The 19919-nt window shown below is 44.7% G+C and overlaps 1 protein-coding gene across 3 annotated transcripts in view; it reads left to right on the top strand.

Moving 5' to 3' along the window:
- LOC146859938 (mucosa-associated lymphoid tissue lymphoma translocation protein 1-like) overlaps positions 1–19919 on the top strand; it is a 1299471-nt gene that overhangs the window by 1044863 nt on the left and 234689 nt on the right. For all 3 annotated transcript variants that reach the window (XM_085643681.1, XM_085643683.1, XM_085643682.1), the window contains one exon: positions 7248–7375. In XM_085643681.1, the coding sequence (XP_085499807.1) occupies positions 7248–7375 (128 nt within the window). The remainder of the gene's footprint in view (positions 1–7247; positions 7376–19919) is intronic.

Here is a 19919-nt window from a genome sequence, read left to right as displayed (position 1 = left end):
CACACAAGACCTATTAGCCCGATATGATAGGGCTCATTATGATCAGTTAGAAGATCTTTTACAACACCTGCCAGATCAGTACAAATCCCAGGCCAATTACCTCATCCAAGAGGGAAAACTCATATCTAACGCATCAATCAAATGTGCACTAGACGCCGCGGACACTGCTTCTAGGGCGGTCAACACAAGCATACTACTTAGACGCCATGCATGGCTACGTATTTCAGGCTTTAAGCCGGAAGTACAAACAACAATACTTGGTCAACCATTCAACCAATAGCAACTATTTGGACCCGCAGTAGATACTGCACTAGAGAAGATGAAAAAAGATAACGAGACTGCTAAATCAATGGGAGCATTGCAGTCTCCACAACCGCGAGGCTCCTTTCGACGCTCCTTCTATAGGGGAGCCTCCAAAAATGTGGGAACAGACACCCCTTCCACTTTCAAAACCTCCGCACAAACATCCCCTAACAGAGGATATTTCAGAGGAGGATATAGGGGAAACAACACCAAGGGCCGAGGTCGGGGCAATACCAAAACCCGCACCTCTCCAGCCACTAAACAGTGACTTGCCCCCACTCCGCCCGGACCATTCCACTCCGGTCGGGGGAAGACTCCAACAGTTCCTACCTGTCTGGAACTCCATTACAACAGCCAAGTGGGTAAGACAAATTATCTAGTTTGGTTACTGCCTCGAACTCACAAACACCCCCCCCACACATGCCACCCAAACACCGTCCAATGTCACCACACCATCTTACACTCCTCCAACAGGAAATTCGGTCCTTGCTTCAAAAACACGCAATAGAACCAGTTCCACCCCAACATCAGGGTACAGGAGTATATTCTCTATACTTCCTAATTCCCAAAAAGGACGAGACCTTAAGACCCATACTCGACCTCAGACTACTAAATCAGTACATACACTCAGATCACTTCCATATGATCACTCTCCAACAAGTCCTCCCACTACTTCAACAAGACGACTTCCTTGCCACATTGGACCTCAAGGACGCATACTTTCACATCCCTATGCATCCTGCTCACAGGAAGTACCTAAGATTTGTGGTAGACGGACAGCACTATCAGTTTACAGTCCTCCCATTTGGAGTAACAACTGCACCCAGGGTATTCACCAAATGCTTAGCAGTAGTGGCAGCGCACCTCAGGAGACAACAAATCCATGTCTTCCCGTATCTCGACGATTGGCTCATAAAAGCCAATACTTTCCACAAGTGCGTTCTCCACACTTACCGCACTATTCAAACCCTACACGACTTGGGATTTACCATCAACTATCCCAAATCTCAACTGCAACCCTCCCACATACATCAATATCTGGGAGCCACCATAAATACTTCCAAGGCCATAGCTTATCCCAGCACAGCCAGGATAGCCAACATACAAAACCTCATCTTAAAATTTCAAACTCACCACTCTCTTCCAGCAAGAGTGTTTATGCAACTGTTAGGCATGATGGCGTCATGCATCTCCATTGTCCCTCACGCACGACTTCAAATGCGTCCCTTGCAAGAATGTCTAGCACAACAGTGGAACCAAGCTCAAGGACAACTTACCGATCTGGTGTTGGTGGACAGTCGCTCACTTCGCTCACTGAAATGATGGAACACCATCAACCTGTCCAAAGGGCAACCGTTCTTAGAGCCTCTTCCACAAGTAGTGCTGACGACCGACGCATCTCTCACAGGGTGGGGAGCCCATCTCCTTCAACACACCACTCAGGGCAGATGGACCACTCAACAAAAACTGCTCCATAACAATCACCTAGAACTTCTAGCGGTGTTCCTAGCACTGAAACCCTTTCAAGTACATCTAAGGAACAAAACTGTCCTCATCCGCACAGACAACATGATGACCATGTATTACATACAAAAACAGGGGGGGACACATTCTCTCCAACTGTCCCAACTCGCACAGAACATCTGGAGATAGGCAATTCCCCAAAACATCTACCTGCTAGCGGAACACCTTCCAGGGGTTCACAACCAGGTTGCCGATCTCCTAAGTCGACAGACACAACAAATCCACAAATGGGAATTACACCCCAAAGTCCTATTCCCATTCTTCCAAAAACGGGGCCAACCAGACATAGACCTCTTCGCCACACACAAACGCAAAATGCCCAACCTTCGCCGCCAGGTTTCCATACCCACAGTCGAAGGGCAATGCAATATGGATGAACTGGTCAGGCAGATTTGCGTACGCTTTTCCGCCTCTCCCACTCATTCCATTTGTGGTACGCAAGCTCAAACAACAGTCTCTAAAACTAATTCTAGTAGCTCCCACTTTGGCACGTCAACCCTGGTTCACGACACTTCTGGAACTATCGCTAGCTCCACATCAAAAACTGCGCCTTTCCCTGGCCTTATTAACCCAGAACCATGGAGAAATCAGACACCCAGATCCACAGCAACTGAACTTGGCGATCTGGCTCCTGAAGTCTTAGAGTTCGGTTACCTCAACCTCCCACCAGACTGTATGAATATCATAAAAGAAGCTAGAAGACCTACTACTAGGGCATGTTATGCTGCAAAATAGAAAAGATTTGCCATTTACTGCACTAACAATAATATACGTCCACTGGATGCTTCCATCCAAAACATTATTTGGTATTTACTACACTTGCAAAGATGCAATTTAGCGTATTCCTCCATACGTCTACACCCAAAATAGACAACACTTGTCACTATTTAAGGTACCTGCCATCAAAGCCTTCATGGAAGGTCTCAAAAGAATTATTCCTCCAAGATTACCACCTTCCCCAGTGTGGAATCTAAATATTGTTCTAACAAGGCTCATGGGCCCTCCATTTGAACCTATGCATAAATGCGAACTACAATTCCTTACATGGAAAGTGGCTTTCCTTATCGCAATCACATTCCTGCGAAGGGTAAGTGAGATACAGGCCTTAACTATTGAAGAACCATTCCTACAACTACATCGTAACAAAGTGGTTCTTAGGACAAACCCAAAATTCCTACCGAAAGTCATTTCCCCTTTCCATCTTAACAAATCAGTCGAGCTGCCAGTCTTCTTCCCTAATCCAGACTCAGTAGCTGAGAGAGCCCTTCTTACCTTAGATGTTAAAAGAGCCTTGCTTTATTACATCGACAGAACCAAACCTTTTCGCAACACCAAACAACTGATTGTTGCTTTCTCTCCACCACATAAAGGCAACCCCATTTCAAAATCAGGTATAGCCAGGTGGATAGACAAAAAAGATTCCCACAGCCGACTAACGTTGAGCACATCAATACCAAAGTCCCACAAGTCAGAAAGATCCCGTGCCAAGCGTCTCCAAAACCTGCTGCAGAAAGGTCTTACTGGAAAATCCAGAGATAAACTTATGAAGAAAAGTGGAGGCGGCACCAGGAATGAAGTCACATATCCGAAAGGTTCATCATTTTTCTAAGAAATCTTTTATTCATCTTCAAATAATAGTAGGTACACACAGGACAACAGCCAACGCGTTTCGTTCCAGTTAATAGAACTTCGTCAGGGCTGGAAACAACATAAAACACCATGTATAAGATCACAACAGTAACATAAAAATAACTCTAAACACATATAAACATATTTAACTCCTGCACAAAACAATAACCCTAGACAGACAAACCATAAATCACTTCACGGGTAAAACAACTCACAAAATCAAAAAGACATGTCACAACATCCATGATTCAGGACGAATCTAAAATCCTGGTTAAAAGTGGCAGATAACACAAAAAATATATAAATCGATATTAATCAATCATGTTGCCAGTCGGGTAATTATTAAAAAAACAACCATATTAACTAGATGTTTCAATAAACAATTTAGAAAAGAGGGGAAACTAAGTAAAGAAAGGGGGGAAAAAACAACAAAAGAAGCCAATCAGTGACAAAAAACATCAAATATACATTAAACATAAGGGGACCAAAGTGTATATCCCTAATGTAATACATTACCAAAAATAAGGGAACATAATTAAACAAAAATAAAAAATAAAGATAGAATAATCTCACCATCAAGTTGTACAGATTGAGAATATAAACGTGTATGTATAAATGTAGGTTCAGCAATGGTTACCTAGAAATGACAATAGTGAAATAACTTACAATTCAGATTGGCACAGTGATATCATTTACATAGATATTGTAGTTAAACTCTCCTATCACTTCAAAGAAGATTCTACTGACTCGTAAATCAATGCCACTCATAAAATAATCACATGTAATAGGATTTTTAGAGTACATAGTGATAGGCGATGTGTAAATAAGGCATGATAACAACAATAACTTGGCTACTACCAAGTTTACCTTAAGAGAGAAACCAATATAATATTCCCATATTACAGAGACGATCATATCTGTCATGTCCCAAGTGGATAGGACAGGATCATATACTGGTATCATATTTAGAATATAGATAAGAGAAAAGAGTGATGAATAAATAAAGAAAAGATACTAAAAACATATATAGTACTGCAATCTCATCACAGGAAAGAAACCACACATCATTGCACGACGTCATGTAAGCCATCTGAGTGTCAAATAGTCATGCCCATTTCATAAATAATATCCGTAGGAGTTATATTTGTTAGTATAATAACATAGCAAATAAATAGTCTTATATCCCATTGGAGGACTCCTATACGAGATAGTTTCTCAATAAGAATAAAACATTTTTTCATTACTAGGACAAAAAACCGCTCTGCCCTAACGTACCAGCTCGGAATAGGCACTCAGCAGGAAAAAAGCATATGCAGAGGTAATGTGATCCTATTTAACCGCCCTAATTAAACGTGTATGTATTCAAGTCATGGTACTATTTAAATAAATATCGCAGTCGGGCTAAGTTAATTTAAATACGATAGAGCTAATTCACAGAGAAACATTACAATACATATACTATCCGGACGCGAAATAAACGTCTTACATGTTTAAACAAGTAAGCCCATTGCATGTAATATGAGGAGTATACTCATATGGCACTTACTTAAATATTGCAGCGTTTCGATTGACACTGTGGTCATAATCGACCATACCCGTAGTGTACAACTCTACATGCCAACAACAGATGCATACTGGTAAGTAGCATTTCCCGTTCGAGGCATATGCAGTATATAGTTTCCCACTCGTGCTTGAAAATCTGAGGAACTCAGCCTCTCTTGGGAGTGTTCTACAGGGTGCTGTCGCTTGATTGGCCATTACTTAAGTTTGGTTCTTTTTTACAAAAGAATGTAGATAGGCTATTGCAGCGATTATTCAATTGCATTGTAGGCTATGGTAGTATTATCTAATGCTTTTATAAGGACACCGATGGACTCCCACTGCGACGACAGGGATGATTCAAGCATGTGAATCTATGACAGATACCAATACTGGAGTACTGTAGCCAGGTAACTCATTTTGTTCTGGGTTGCAAAATGTCTTCTAATTTGCATGGTAGGTATCTCGAAGATATGCAAAATACATTGTTTTTTATGCTGCTTGGATTACTTTTTTTGTAGACATGATCTTGTCCATCTCCGTGAAGCTAGCCAAAACCTGTCCAACCTTCCTTACTGATTTCTATTACAACAAGGTTAACAATCATTGATTTACAGACACCCTGAATCTCTGGCCATCAATGGTGAGGAAATCTCAGAATTCATGGATAAAGTATCCTTCCACATTCAGGGAAGTACAGGAATAGCTGTCAAAAGGAATGCTTTCGGTAGTGACAAAGCATGATAAGATCACACTTTTGGTCCTCAAGCACAACGTCAAAACAAAACCTATATGACAACACAGCCTTCCCACCATGGCACAGCCACAGAATAGCATGCTACCAATCTCCAAATGTACTTTGGCGACCCACAGAGGGCATGAAGCATTATATTCTACTGTGGCTCCGTTCTATGAGGATGGCTCTTGTTGGGCTCAGAAAAATGCTAAGCAGGCGCCATGTTTTCGCCCTTTGTATTCCTGTTTGTTGTGAGCAAAGACATTTCAAAAGTGGGACTTTTTTGTGTAAAACAGTCAATGCCACTGAGGCTGAAAGCTTCAGCCGGCAGGCCTGCTGGAATTCCGACACAGTGGAAACCCTGTGGATCTCCCATGTCTAAATGGGGGAAAAGGAACCGACAGTTCAACGAAACTGTGCATCCAGTTTTTTGTCAAATTCACCTTCCCCCCAAACTTTAAATGAGTCTGTCTGTCTCTTTATATTTATCCCTGTCTTCATCTATTTCTCAATATCTGTCTTGTTTTATCTTTCTTTAATGCCTCTCTATCTGCCTTTGATTCACTGTAGCTATTGCCTCCCACCCTTTCCGTCTGTCTCTATCTGTTTTTGTCTAGCTTTCTGTTTCCATTTCTGTTGTCACTATACTTGTCTATCTTTGCCTGTTCCTATCTGCCTGTATTTCTGTGTATCACTCTCTGTTTATTGATGTTTGTCTTTGTCTCTCTCTGTATCTTTGCCATTTTCTATCTTTCTGTGTGCTTGTCTCTATAACCTTTGTCTCTCTGCCTCTTAACTTTTTCTGTTCTTTATCTGTCTCTATCTCTTTATTTCTGCCTGTCTCTGTGTCTATCTTTATTTGTCGTTCTCAGTCTCTAGCATCTGTCTCTGTGTCTTTCTTCTCTGTGATGATTTTTCTCTATATCTCTATATTTTTCTGTCTCTTTAAGTCTGCATTTGTCTCTATCTCTAGTTGTCGGTCTCTGTCTCCATCACTCTCTATAACGATCAGTTTCTTTTTGTGTCTCTTTATATCTTTCTCTATGTGCCTACCTGCGCCTCTGTCTGTCTTGCATATCGGTCTGTCCTACCTACCTTTCGGTCTGTCTGTCTCTGTTGTATCTTTTTCATTTGTCTGCCTCTTCGTCTCATCTCTGTCTACCTATCTGTCTTTCTAATCTAGTCACTTTAAAATTTCATTTACTAACAATACCATTCTAGTTTTACAAAAATAATTACAATAGGTTACCAACACGTTTGCTTTATGCACTATATAAAATTGTAAACTCTACGTTTTATGTAGACGTTGGTATGTTTTACTAGATATTGGCAACATATTTAAACTATAAAAACACCTTTAAAAAGGGAAAACATTTGCAGATACATTTTTGCCATTTTAACTATTTATAATATCTATCAAAGATAGTCTTTTGTTACAAATAAAATGTAACTATAAAATGTATTACAACAAGTAAGACATGGCATTGATAATAACGGATTGTCCATTCCCTTCTAGGAGTGAGGATGCTGAGGCGTACGAAGTTCAGGATGGAGAGTTGAGCTCCGGAATCTTTATGAAGTATCTGAAGAAGCACATTCTAAAGGAGAAGAAAGTTAATCATGTGCTGGACGATGTTCTTGAAGGTACAACAATGAAGGTGTTGTATCTTTATGAGCCCGGATACCTAGGTTCTTGGACTATGTTATCCAGCATTAGCAGGGATCTTACTGATTAGACAGTATGAACCATTTCTGCTCTTCTTGAGTACTGAACTGCTCTTTTTCAAAAGAGGCTGTTGGTAAAATATATCTTCTATGTCTAATTGGGACCTGGGTCTGATGTGGAGATACCCTTCAAAAGGGTTGGTATCTTCGGAGGAAGATTGCTGTTTACCCTTGTGCTCCCCAGTGACTTCCAATGTCTTGGTGGGAAAGATTAGTGTTAGAAAGACTGTTAGAAAGACTAAAAAAAAGCTTTGGCATCCTGAGAACTCGTTCCTATCTTTCTCTGTTTCTTGCCCACTGCTCACATTTTCATTGTGCAAAAAGAACAATTGATGGACAGAATGCAGAACAAGTACAGAGAGCTGGGCCTAAATCCATTGTATATTTGCTCACCATGCCATTCCAGTTTGGACCCAGCCATATGCAAATCAGTCTTGACCCTGCGCCCAATGGGAACAGCCCAGCCTGAACTGCCAGGCCAGGTTCTCCCTAGACTGGAAACAAACATCCTAGGACCGGTTTCGGGCTTTCAGCCCTCATCAGCCATGATAGCTTGACTCCAGTGGCAAGGAGAGCACAGGACCCATGTCTGGGCATACCCATCCAACTCGGGGTGACAAATGCAAAAAAAAACAATTGATAAACAGAATGCAGAACAATGTCATACATTCACCCCAGTACAGAGATCTGGACCTAAATCCATCATTTTGTTGCTAACCCTGCCATTCCAGTTTGGAAACAGCCATATGCAAATCAGTCTTGACCCTGCGCAAAATGGGAACAGTCCAGCCCGTGTGTTTGCTTTGTTCGTCCTAAGTTGGCAGGGTATGCCCATACGTGGGTGCCTTGCTCACTTTGCCACTGGATTCAAGCTAGCCTGGCTGATGAGGGCTGTTAGCCCGGAACCGGTCCCAGGATGCTTGTTTCTGGTCTAGGGAAAACATGGCTTGGCAGTTCGGGCTGGACTGTTCCCATTAGGCACTGGGTCAAGTCTGATTTGCATATAGCTGTGTCTGAACTGGGGTGGCGAAATGAGCTAAAGAACGATGATGGATTCAACCCAGATCTGTGACTGGGGGTGTCTGAAAAGTTTCAGCGCTCCGTCCATCATCTCCTTGTGTTTGCTTTGTTCGCCCTAGGTTGGCAGGGTATGCCCAGACGTAGGTCCCCTGCTCACTTTGCCACTGGATTCAATCTAGCCTGGCTGATGAGGGCTGTTAGCATGAAACCGGTCCCAGAATGCTTGTTTCCGGTCCAGGGAAGACATGGCTTGGCAGTTTGGCCTGGACTGTTCCCATGAGGCACAGGGTCAAGACTGATTTGCATATAGCTGTGTCTTAACTGGGGTGGCGAAGTGAGCTGAAGAACAATGATGGATTCAACCCAGATCTATGACTGGGGGTGAGTGTCTGAAAAGTTTCAGCGCTCCATCCATCATCTCCTTGTGTTTGCTTTGTTCGCCCTTAGTTGGCAGGGTATGCCCAGACTTGGGTCCCTTGCTCACTTTGCCACTGGATTCAAGCTAGCCTAGCTGATGAGGGCTGTTAGCCCGAAACCGGTCCCAGGATGCTTGTTTCCGGTCCAGGGAAGACATGGCTTGGCAGTTCGGGCTGGACTCTTCCCATGAGGCACAGGGTCAAGACTGATTTGCATATAGCTGTATCTGAACTGGGGTGGCGAAGTGAGCTGAAGAACGATGATGGATTCAGCCCAGATCTGTGACTGGGGTTGAGTGTCTGAAAAGTTTCAGTGCTCCGTCCATCATCTCCTTGTGTTTGCCACATTTGCATTGTGGCGCCAGCACGAATTCAACATTTTGACAACCTCATTGAAATTGCATACACAGATGTCTATAAAGGACCAGCACAAAGTGTGCCTGTGGTGTGTGGGTTTGGGGCATGGCTTCAAGTTATCCGAAGAATGTGCCCTAATGTACCTGAATGCAATTAGATCCCATGAATCGAAGCAGTATATTGCCAAGCACTAAAAGTAGTCGGGACCCTGCTTAAGTCCCTCTCCAAGTCAAGGGTGTCCTCTTCGCAGTAAAATTCCAAGTCTAAGAAGCATAAGAAGTCAAAGCAGTATTCAACCCCAATCTGCCACTCTTTTCCAAGGAGAAGTGAGGAGGGTTTCAGGGTACCAATCTATTTCACACATGATTCCAGACCATAGAGCTGATTCCACAACTGGTCCCATTATGCCCCTAATTTCCAGGTAATCTGCAATACCACAGAAGGCCGAGGTCTTTATGGAGGCCATACTGCGTATTTTTTTTAGTCTTCCAGTTGCCTCTGCTGGGCTTCTGGTCGAGGTACTGCTTGCGGATCCGTTCACAGTGCCATCTGTGCGCCTAGATTAGAACCTGCTTCTGGGTCAGCACCAACCCCAGAGTTGATTTCTATTGTGGCTCCAAGGTTTGTCTTGGACCCATCTCCACCAACGCCAGTCCCAATGACGCTGGTGCCGGAAGACGAGACTCTGCTGGCTCCAGTGTCTGACCTCAAACTGAATCTGTTTTGATCCCAACCTAGATTGCGCCTTGCCTCCTCTACAGCGCACCCAGTTCTCGTATATGTTCCGATTCAGAAAACACTTCTTCTTCCACAAGGCCTTCCTCAGAGGTTTCATCATCTTTTTGTCTTGGATTCTGATCAACCTAACAATAACAGTGGTGATGATGGGCATAAGTTCCCCCACACTATGATAATATCTGCATGGACTTGTAACAGGCAAGTGGGCTGAATACCTCCCCTGACACTGAGTTGGTTTCACTCATTGGACCCCCAATGGAGGAGAGTGCTTTATTTGCCTTTGTGATTAGACGTACAGCTGAGGTTTTCGAACTACAGCTGCCTTCAGTTAAAGTCAACACCCTCAGCCATGAGTCCTTATTTCTGCTTTATGAAGCCCTTACTAGCACCCTTATAGTCACATGTGTGAAGTCATACTCTTGGCCACCAGTGAACAGGCAGGTGGTGAGGCGCTGGGTGACCCAGACTTTGACTCCTGAGAGTTTGGTAGTCCAAGCTTCCATCAGTAAAGTCCATCAGAATGCATTTTCCACAATCCCTCCACACAGGGAGTCAAAAAAGATTGAGGCATTCTGTAAGTATAAGATTTCTTATGCAGCTTGGTGTGAGTTCAGTTAATGTGCCGCCCATTGAGCTCTTATACACATGCCTTCTGGCACATGGCCATTGAGATCTTGCTGACAGATCTGGAGGAGTTTTGGGTGTCTTTGGCTCAAACCATTCACGAAGGTCAGGATGCAGCAAAATGTGTCATTAGAGACGGCCTGGAGACTACTTGCTGCTTGGGGCATGCAGGGCCGGACTGGCCGTAGCGGGCACCGGGCAATCCCTCGGTGCGCCGCAAGGGTGGGGGCCTGTTTTGGGCCCCTGGGGGCCGTTTTTGTTACAGGGCCGTTTTTGCAGCATAGCCGGTTTTGGGGCATGCCGTGTGCACTAGTATGTTGCTCCACCAACATGTGTTGAAACAATTAGCCTGTCTTTTCTTGGGATGTGCAGGCAATTCTAAGGAGTATGCCTTTTGATAGATCCCGTCTCTTTAGCAAAAAGGCTGATTCTGCTCTTGAGTGCTTTCTTAGGAGGCAGCGCCACAGCACATTCCTTGGATCTTTCAACCGCTGCCTTACAGTTTCTTTAGTAAACAAAAAACAATGGTTCTGTCGGGTTTACCGGATATTTCTTATGAGTACGCTTAGTGTCACATATATTATTCTGTATTCTTTAAACATTCGTATCTCAGCTGTCTAAACATATGGAACATATAGCAAATAGTAACACGTGACTCAAATTGCTGTCTACTGTTTTGTTTTATATAAATTAAATCATTCATATATATTTTCACATTTGTAAAGAAGTCTGTCAATACGAGGTGAGATTTGCAGGTAATAGGTGGTCAAGTGACATTTGGGCTCAGTGCAGGTGTTTTTAATGCGCAATCTATACAGAGTGGTTAAAATATGTACATGGGGAGGAAGTAGGCCAGAAAATAAGGGAAAAAGAATGACTCTGCTGAATATTAGTTATTATTTTATACGCAGAGCCTTGGTCAATCTGGACCATGCGAGGTCGTCGACATTTCAACCCAAACTATGCTCCATTAGGTAGACAAGACGGGTCTTCAGGTCTTCATCAGGACAGAACGGGGATAAGGGAGTGGCAGCCTATAAATGAAGAGAGTGCAGATTAGGCGTGTTCCGTTACTTGGTCTGAAGGAGATACGAATATGAAGAGAGGGTGACGAAACTCACCCACAAAGAACCAGAGTGAATCCTGGTTAAGCATTCATCTTGTGGAGCCTGGTGGTATAATCAAAATGGGCCCAGGCGATGTCTATCTAGAAGATAAAGGTGGCGTAAATTCAAACCCACTGGCGCTCGCATACACCCTGCTTGTAAATGTCACGCTCGCTTGAGTCTATCAATGCGGAATGCCTGTGTGCGCATGGACCCTGTTAGTGAGTGTAGCATGAAGGCGCACGGTCCCATTACAAACTCCTAGGAGGACGCGCGCTCTAAGGGGTAGATTTATGTTTCCTGGGGCATCCCTGCAAATCAGCAGGGATGCGCCAGGAAAGATGCGTCACGCAAGTTTACCCTTGCGCCACCACAGATGCGCCGCATTTACAATGCAGCGCATCGTGGCGCAAGGATAAACAGATGCGTGACACATCTGATGGCATAAGGGCGGCGCATTGCTGGAGTCGTGTCGCAAGCACGACGCAACTCCAGCAATGCTCAGGGGCGCCCTATGCCTAACATGCTGCGTCATGCCTTACGCCTGCTTCAAGCAGGCGCAGGGTTTTGACAGAGCAGCGTCGGAAAAAGTGACTCAGTGAAATCTTGTAGATTTCACTGCCTCACTTTTCCGAGGCTTTTTCCGACGGAACGCCCACCCTGCATACATTAAACCTGACGCAGGTTTAATGTAGCGCAGGGCTTTACAACGTGACGCATCTCCCTAGATGCGTCACGGTGTAAATAAGGCGCAACATGGCGCATGGTTTACGCCACCGCTTCGTCACAGAAGTGACGCAACGGCGGCGTAAATGTCTCGCAAGGGGCTTGTAAATCTGCCCCTAGGTTTAAAACTACCGGAGCTGTAGTTACCGGCATGTCCAGTCGGGATTTACAGTAAATGAAACCCACATAGTAGGGCAAATAGATGTGAAATTACATTGTGCCCGCTTAAAAGAGCCCCAACCCCTGCTTATGACTGTAGTGCAATGCACCAATGCGGGGTGAAGAATTAAAAGTTAACAGCGCGTTATGATACGAGCTGGAGCTAGAATTGCCTGCGTGTCAAAAATCATCAATGCGGGGAGAAGAGTTAAAATTATCTGCGCGATAAGACACGATACCGGAGCTGGAGTTGCCGGCGTGTCAAATGCATCAAATTGAGATCATTAGTTAACCGCGTGTTAGGGCATAACAGTGAGTCTGCAAATTGAACGAGAATCTGGTGTGGTGTGATTACAGGGCAGCTAAGTAACAAACAAGTACAAGTTTGAATTTAAGACCCTTTCTGCGTGGGCACAGGTGTGCGCTTACCTAAACGTCTTGTATCAAACAGCACGGGTGGACTCTATGCTGCCAAGCGAAAACAGGCACCTGTCCTGTATAATCGCAGCCGTCCGTCAGCAATCCTCCCTGGTGGCATAAAACCGGATTTATGACTAGCGCAAGCACGTAGTGAAAGCGTGCACGTTGCGCTCGGGATAACAGCATCTCGATTCTCACTGGCCTGGTTGCTAGGCAACGGAACGGGTCTGCCTAATCGATTGAGGAAGGGAGCACGAGACTAGCTTTGCGTGACTCATCACGTCATTAACAGTTGGCGGGGCAGTGCTAGTGATAAAACATACAAAGTGTCACAAGCATCTCATGAACAATAGTAACTGTACAATAAAAAGTAAAAAATTGACACAGTGCCATGAGCATTTCATGAACATTATGCGAAGGTGGAACACATAACCCACCCTGATGTTACAGTTTCTTCAGCAGCCCCATCCCTTTCAAGGCTACCCAGGGGACAGAAATATAATCACTTTAAGGCCCTACTACCACTGCAGAAGTGAACCCAGTCCTTTCGTTTCAGGGCTGGGATCAAGCAGACCTTGTGCAGGTCACCAAGGACACCATTCCACTTGGGCCCCCGCTCCTGCAGCATCAGCCTCCAAGCCGCTTTAGTTTGCTCTTAGCAGCACACAGCTTTCCTATGAAAGGCTGGATCTCCGATTTTCTTCCAAAGTGGCAGGCTATAGCATCCGACAGATGGGTCTTCCAGATTGTCCTTCCATTCCTTTTTCAACCCACTTTGGTATTCTCCTACATCAGAGGATCACCTATCCTTCTTGCTGCAAGAGATGCAGGCTTTTGTGGAGCAGGGCACTTCATGGGGGGGGCCGGCTGTGGAAGAAGGGACAGTTTGATACTTCCGCTATTTCTTTGTGTCAAAGAAGAATAAATGCCTTCCTCCTAGTTTACATGGTCACCCTCTCCATGCCTTCCTAAGGAAGGACAGATTCAAACTCTGGCCTAAGTTCTGACTGCCCTGGGTCTGAACAACTGCATGTTTGCCTTGGACCTGCAGAACGCATACCTTTATGTACCCTGTTGTCCCACAGACATCACCCGCTGTACATGGATGTACAGGAGCATTTTCAGTTTGCTGTGCTCCCCTTTGACCTTACCAGCGCCCCATGGATGTTCATAAAAGTGATAGCAGTAGTTGCCGTACTACTTCAGAGGTTGAAGTTACCAGTTTTTACATACCTCGATGGCTAGCTATTGAAGGTGTGTTTGCCACAGTCAGTCATAGACTCCAGGTGACGGCGAACCTTCGTGTATGTTAGGGCTTCTCGAATAACAAATGATTATCACACCGACTACTTTGCGGACAATTACTTTTATAAGATCGCTTCTGGACACAGTGCAGTTCTGGTCTCTTTCTCACTTACACACACACATTAGGACCCTGATCGTGATATGTTCCTGCAGTGAGAGCTGAAATCTCAGTGGGCCCAGCATCATGGAAACGTCTCGGATTTAATTTTGGTTTCAGAGGAGACTGCACAAGATCTGCAGTTGTGGCTGCTAGACAGCAACCTGACCAGCAATAGACCCTCCCCCTTCCACACCCAGAGCTGATGGTGGTGATAGATGTGTCGCTGCTGGGCTGGGAAGGTCATTGGGAGAGGTGGAGATCAGAAGACTCTGATATCTAGCGGAAACCTAGCTCCACATAAATCTGTGGGAGTTGCGTGCCATCCACCATGCGTCAAAGGCCTTCCTGCTGTCCCGAAAGCGAAGGTTCGTGCAGGTTCTCATGGACCACAATTCTGCCATGCTGTACAGCAACCAGCAGGGCAAAGTGGGGTCTTGGTTATTGTGAGTCAAAAGTAGTCTAGTGACCTTGAAATTGCTACACCATGAGTCATACATCAAGTCCAAATGTTAACACAAAGGAAACATATCACACTGGATATGTGTATGCATAAAGGATTCCCATCACCCACTAGAAGTGGCTCGCTTCATCATTTGGGAACCCAGGGACTTCCTAGAGAACCATCCACTACCAGATGAACGTAGATACAGGTTCAATGTGTGTCCCGGATGCATCTAACCCAATTCATTCTAGTGTCTCTGGATTGGGTAGCCAGCGCTTCTGGCATGAGCATCTGTCCCCTGATCAGGCTACGGCTTCAAGAGGATCTTCTGTCGCAGCAGCAGAGCAGAGTTTGGTACCCAAATCTGCAAGAGCTACACGTCCATATGTGGAGATTTAGCAGGTGCAGTTGACTGTTTCATCTTCCTCCTGAAGGTGTGGATGTCATGTTCGTGCCCTAACATTCCTCTACTTAATCTATTTATGCAGGGCACTGAAATTAATTTGTGGCCTGGTGTGTAGTCCACAACACAGATCCCCTACAAGCTAAACTGTCAGATGTTTTGTTCTTTTGGTTTATCTTTGGTCCAGCAAGGTCTTGCAGCGGACACCATTAAAGGTTATTTGTGAGTCTTTTAGGGTTTTCTGGACCAACCGTTCCTGTTTAAATAAACTGTTGTGACGCAGTTTATTGAAGGTTTGACATAGTGGGATCCTAATTTGATCTTGACCTTCCTTATGTGTACCCCCTTCGCACCAATGCATAGCTACTTGTTGCATCTTATGACTATCTAAAGCATCTTTCTTATTGCAATCACTTCAGCTTGTCACGTGAGTGAGCTCCAGGCTCTCTCAGTGCAGACACCCTACAACAGCTTTTTCTCAGGCAAACAGGTGTTGAGGACCAAGGCAACCTTTTTGCAAAAAGTAGTTACTCGTTTTCACATTAAGCACTCCATTACCCACCCAATGTTATTTGCCCACTCTTCACCCCTTGAAAGAACAGGATTACACCAACGACTGTTGGGTCGACGTTCAACTTTGTGGGGTTCTCTGAGGCAAAGACAGGGGAGTGTGGTGCATGAAAGGACTCTGCTCTTATTTAAATCCATAGCCAACGATAATTGAGACTCAGCGAGTTTCATAAACTTGTCAAACATTAAAAGAAATTATCTCAGCAATTAAAACATTTATTAATTGTGCTACAAGTGTTAAGGCTCAATATACGATATAACGGTATCAACGGTCTTAAAAATATTTCCCTTCATTGATTAAAGCAGGTCAATGAAAAAGAAAATTAACCATTTTGCAACTTCTAAAATTGCATATATTGCAAGTATCAGAATTTACCTTGTTTTTTCCATGTCTGACCAGTGTCATTAAAACTGAAGAACACAAAGCTGATTTTCAGAAAGTCAAACTTAAATTGCTTTTTATGTCGTACCTAAAAGAAGGCTGCCTGTCTGGCTCAGAGAATAAGTAGACTCCACCAGGTTTTACAGCTGTAGTCTGTCAGAATAGTTTTTGGCGTACCTCCTTTTTCAAAGTGCCTTTCGACATACTATAGAATGGCCCCTTATCAGAGTGTTGCTCCATTTCAAGACCTTTCAGTGACATAGTTGGGGGACAAGCTATTACATATCTCAATAGCGGTTTATTTCCACCCATAAAATGGCTTTTAGAAAACAAGGACTAACACTTTTATTCCTGTGCCAATGCCGGATTACAGCAGCTTTTCTCACACAATATTGCTTTAACATGCAACCTTCCAGCCTTATCCAAACATGAGGTGTTGAATAGGCTAAACGGCTAAAAAGACTAGATTATTCCAAATCTAACCGAGGGGGAAGCTCATTCAGAAATTCATCATTACCATAACTGATAGGTGGTAGAACTTTGGTGCAAATTATTTCTATAATGGGGTCTAACAAGGGACCAGTCAGATCACCAGTCAGAAGTCAGACAAGGCAAAGCCGAAAAAAAGATCGACTGTACGTTTAGGTTAACTAGGTGAACTCGGAGCCCATGTCGCTCATGAAGCCAAACACCCAGATACGTATTTGATGTGGCCCTAATAATCGGCTCTCCTGAATAGTCAACTACAAGTCATCTGGATGGTATTTATTTTTTTGCCAAATATTACTATGTTGTTGTTTGAGAGGTTTATTGTCAAGAAATTATTTTCCGGCCAGAGTAAATGTTGCAAACCAAAGCCCATCTTGCTAACCAGGCAGTGTTGTATGCTTACTGAAGGATTTGCTCTACTGACTCCAAACTTGAGAGCAGGATATTTGGTTCTTAAGGACAGGTACGCATTAACTCTACATACAAATTGAAGACCTGGGGATCGAACAGCACCTGTGAAAACTAATATTGCCTAGCCTAGTACAGAGCCTGATGTTAATATATAACTCATTTTTAAAAAATATATTTTTTTATTGATTTTGTTATCTGTAACAATAGTAATTAGCACATTGTACATTAGCATTTGATGGTATCAACTTTGTTACATCATTACATTTTGGTGATTACAACATCACAATTGCTTATACTATGGGCATGGTTTTGTTGTGGCGCCCATGAGTTGTGCATGACCAGGCTCATAGTGTGCATCCAAAACAACTAGACTGTCTTCATTTTATCATGTAATGAGTAACGTTTAAGGACTAGTACTGCTTAGGTGACCACAATGAGTAGTGTATTTGATAACTGGGGGAGAGGACATAAAGCTAGGAGCTGAGTTGGAGTATCCCATATGTCTGTGTGTGTGTGTGTGTGTATGTGTGGGGCCTATTGCGCCTACGCCTGTTGCCCTATTAGATGGCCCCTGGTGTGAGCGCACGCTGGAGCGCAGGTATTTGGCAGATGGTGACAGAGCAAGTGTATTCGGGTAGTATGGAAGTACAGGTCGCGTGCGTGGTGTCACTCAACTGGGTCAGACTCCTGTAGGATCTGGTCTGGCAGGTTTGCGCTCTGCTGTAGCGCTGTCAGGATTGCGTCCCAGTTTGCGGATATAGGTAGTTTCCTGAGGCCCATGGTTTCTTCACGCCGGATCGCTATGCTTTCTGCTCTGGCACATGCAAGTGTGTAGTGTCTCCATGCCTGTATGTACGGGGGGTCGGGCACCTTCCACTTTTTTGTGATTAGTCTTTTGGCCGTTACTATGCCTAGGTCTAGGAACCTGGAGGTTACCTTAGTGTTAGGCATCCTACAGAATTTGTTTAACAGGTATGTCGGCCAGTCATAGGGTATGTCTCTCTCTGTGCAGTTATGGAGCACATCCGCTACCTCCCTCCAATACGCGCTAGACTGGCACAACTCCAGAGCATATCTATAAGATGGGCATCTAGGGTGGCACATCTAGGACAGGCGGTGTCAACGCAGTGGAAATATCTGTTGATTTTGGCAGGCGTGAAGTACGCTTTGTGATGTAGTACTGTATTTGTCTGAATCTCATGTTCCTGGGGATCTTTACTGGGCTGGCCAGCACTTGCGCCCATTCTTTGTTTAAGAATTGCCAGCCCAGATTGTGTTCCCACTTGTGCCGAAGAAGGTCTAGACTTATCGCAGCATGCTGTCTCAGTGAGGCAGTGAACCACTGCCTAAGGTGGCGACCTTGCCCCATGATGTGCAAGTTTTGTATATTGAGGTGTGTTTGTGGCTCGGTGGTAAGATCGCCCCATTTCACCGTGAGTGTAGCTACCAATGAGCAATGTAGGAGGAATTGACCTGCATGGAGTACATTATCCGTTGCACTATAGATCCCCTAAAGTCTGAATTCCTGCGTCGTGCCAGTGTTGTAACTCGGCAGCTGTGAGTGCAGACTGGCCCCTGGGAGCGCCTTCTAAGGAGAGTGCCGGGGCGTAGTGCGTTGTACAATGGGTTATGTAGAGGCACCTTTGGTAGCATCTGTATTCTACGTTCAGCATCAGGGGTTCTGGGGGGTCGTGTCCTTGCGCTAGGGTGGAAAAGCCTGAGGAGCTGGGGTAGCGTGTATGGTGAGCATGTGGTCGTTGTGTCGTCATGTTGGCGGTCTACCATCCATCCAGTGATCCATTGGAGTTGGGCTGCCAAGTAGTAGTGTTCGAAACATGGTGCTGCTAGACCCCCCTGATCGGTGGGCAAATATAATTTCTTTGCCTCCACCCTGTGTCTGCTGGAGCCCCATATGAAGTCTCTAGTCATCTTCTCTAGAGTGGTGAAGAAGGAGGTGGGTATATATGTGGGTAAGTTGGCAAAGTAGTACAGGAACCTCGGCCGGGCCACCATTTTCATAAGTGCCACTCTGCCTGTAACTGCAAGCTGGAGTGTGGTCCAAAACTGTATCTCTGATCTGATGTCTGTTAGCGTACTGCCTAGGTTGCCGTCGAAGAGGTCCAGCGGCTGGCTATATATTTGTATGCTTAAGTAGCGGAATGTGTCTACACTCCCATTACACTCTCTCGCCATTAAGCACAAGGCCTGGGACGTGGTTTCCTTTGCCGAAGGCTTATAGTTTAGATTTGAGGATGTTCACCTTCAGTCCTGATATGGCTATAAAGTCCCGGAGGATCTGGGCCAGCTGTTCCAGCACGTCATTTATGTCCCTGAGATAGACCAGTAGGTCATCTGCGTATAATGACACTTTGTGTGTGCCATCACCTAGCGGGATGCCATTGTGCAGCTGCGTCGCTATCGACTCCGCAAGTGCCTCTATCGCAAGCTCGTAGAGGAGGGGGGAGGACAGTGGACAGCTCTGTCGCGTCCCTTGTCGCGCTAAGACTATGTCTGATATGTACGGTCCCATCTTCACCCTTACCACTGGGTTTGTGTAAAGCACTCGAGTCAGCTTCAGGAAAGTGGGGCCTAGTTTGTATCTTTTAAGGGTTGCAAACATATAGTCCCATTCTAGAGAGTCAAAAGCTTTCTCGAGATCAAGTATTAGGCAGGCCGCTCTTGCCCATGTGCATGTGGAATAAGCTGTGACCCGAAAGAAGCGGCGCAGGTTGAGTGAGGAGTTTCAGGATGGCACAAAGCCGTTTTGGTCTGTATGGACCAGGGTGGGGACCACT

This window comes from Triturus cristatus, chromosome 3_1 (assembly GCF_964204655.1).
Source record: "Triturus cristatus chromosome 3_1, aTriCri1.1, whole genome shotgun sequence".
In the NCBI taxonomy this organism is placed as follows: domain Eukaryota; kingdom Metazoa; phylum Chordata; class Amphibia; order Caudata; family Salamandridae; genus Triturus; species Triturus cristatus.
Note: the sequence above shows the minus strand (reverse complement) of the source record. Positions and strands in the feature narration are given on the sequence as shown.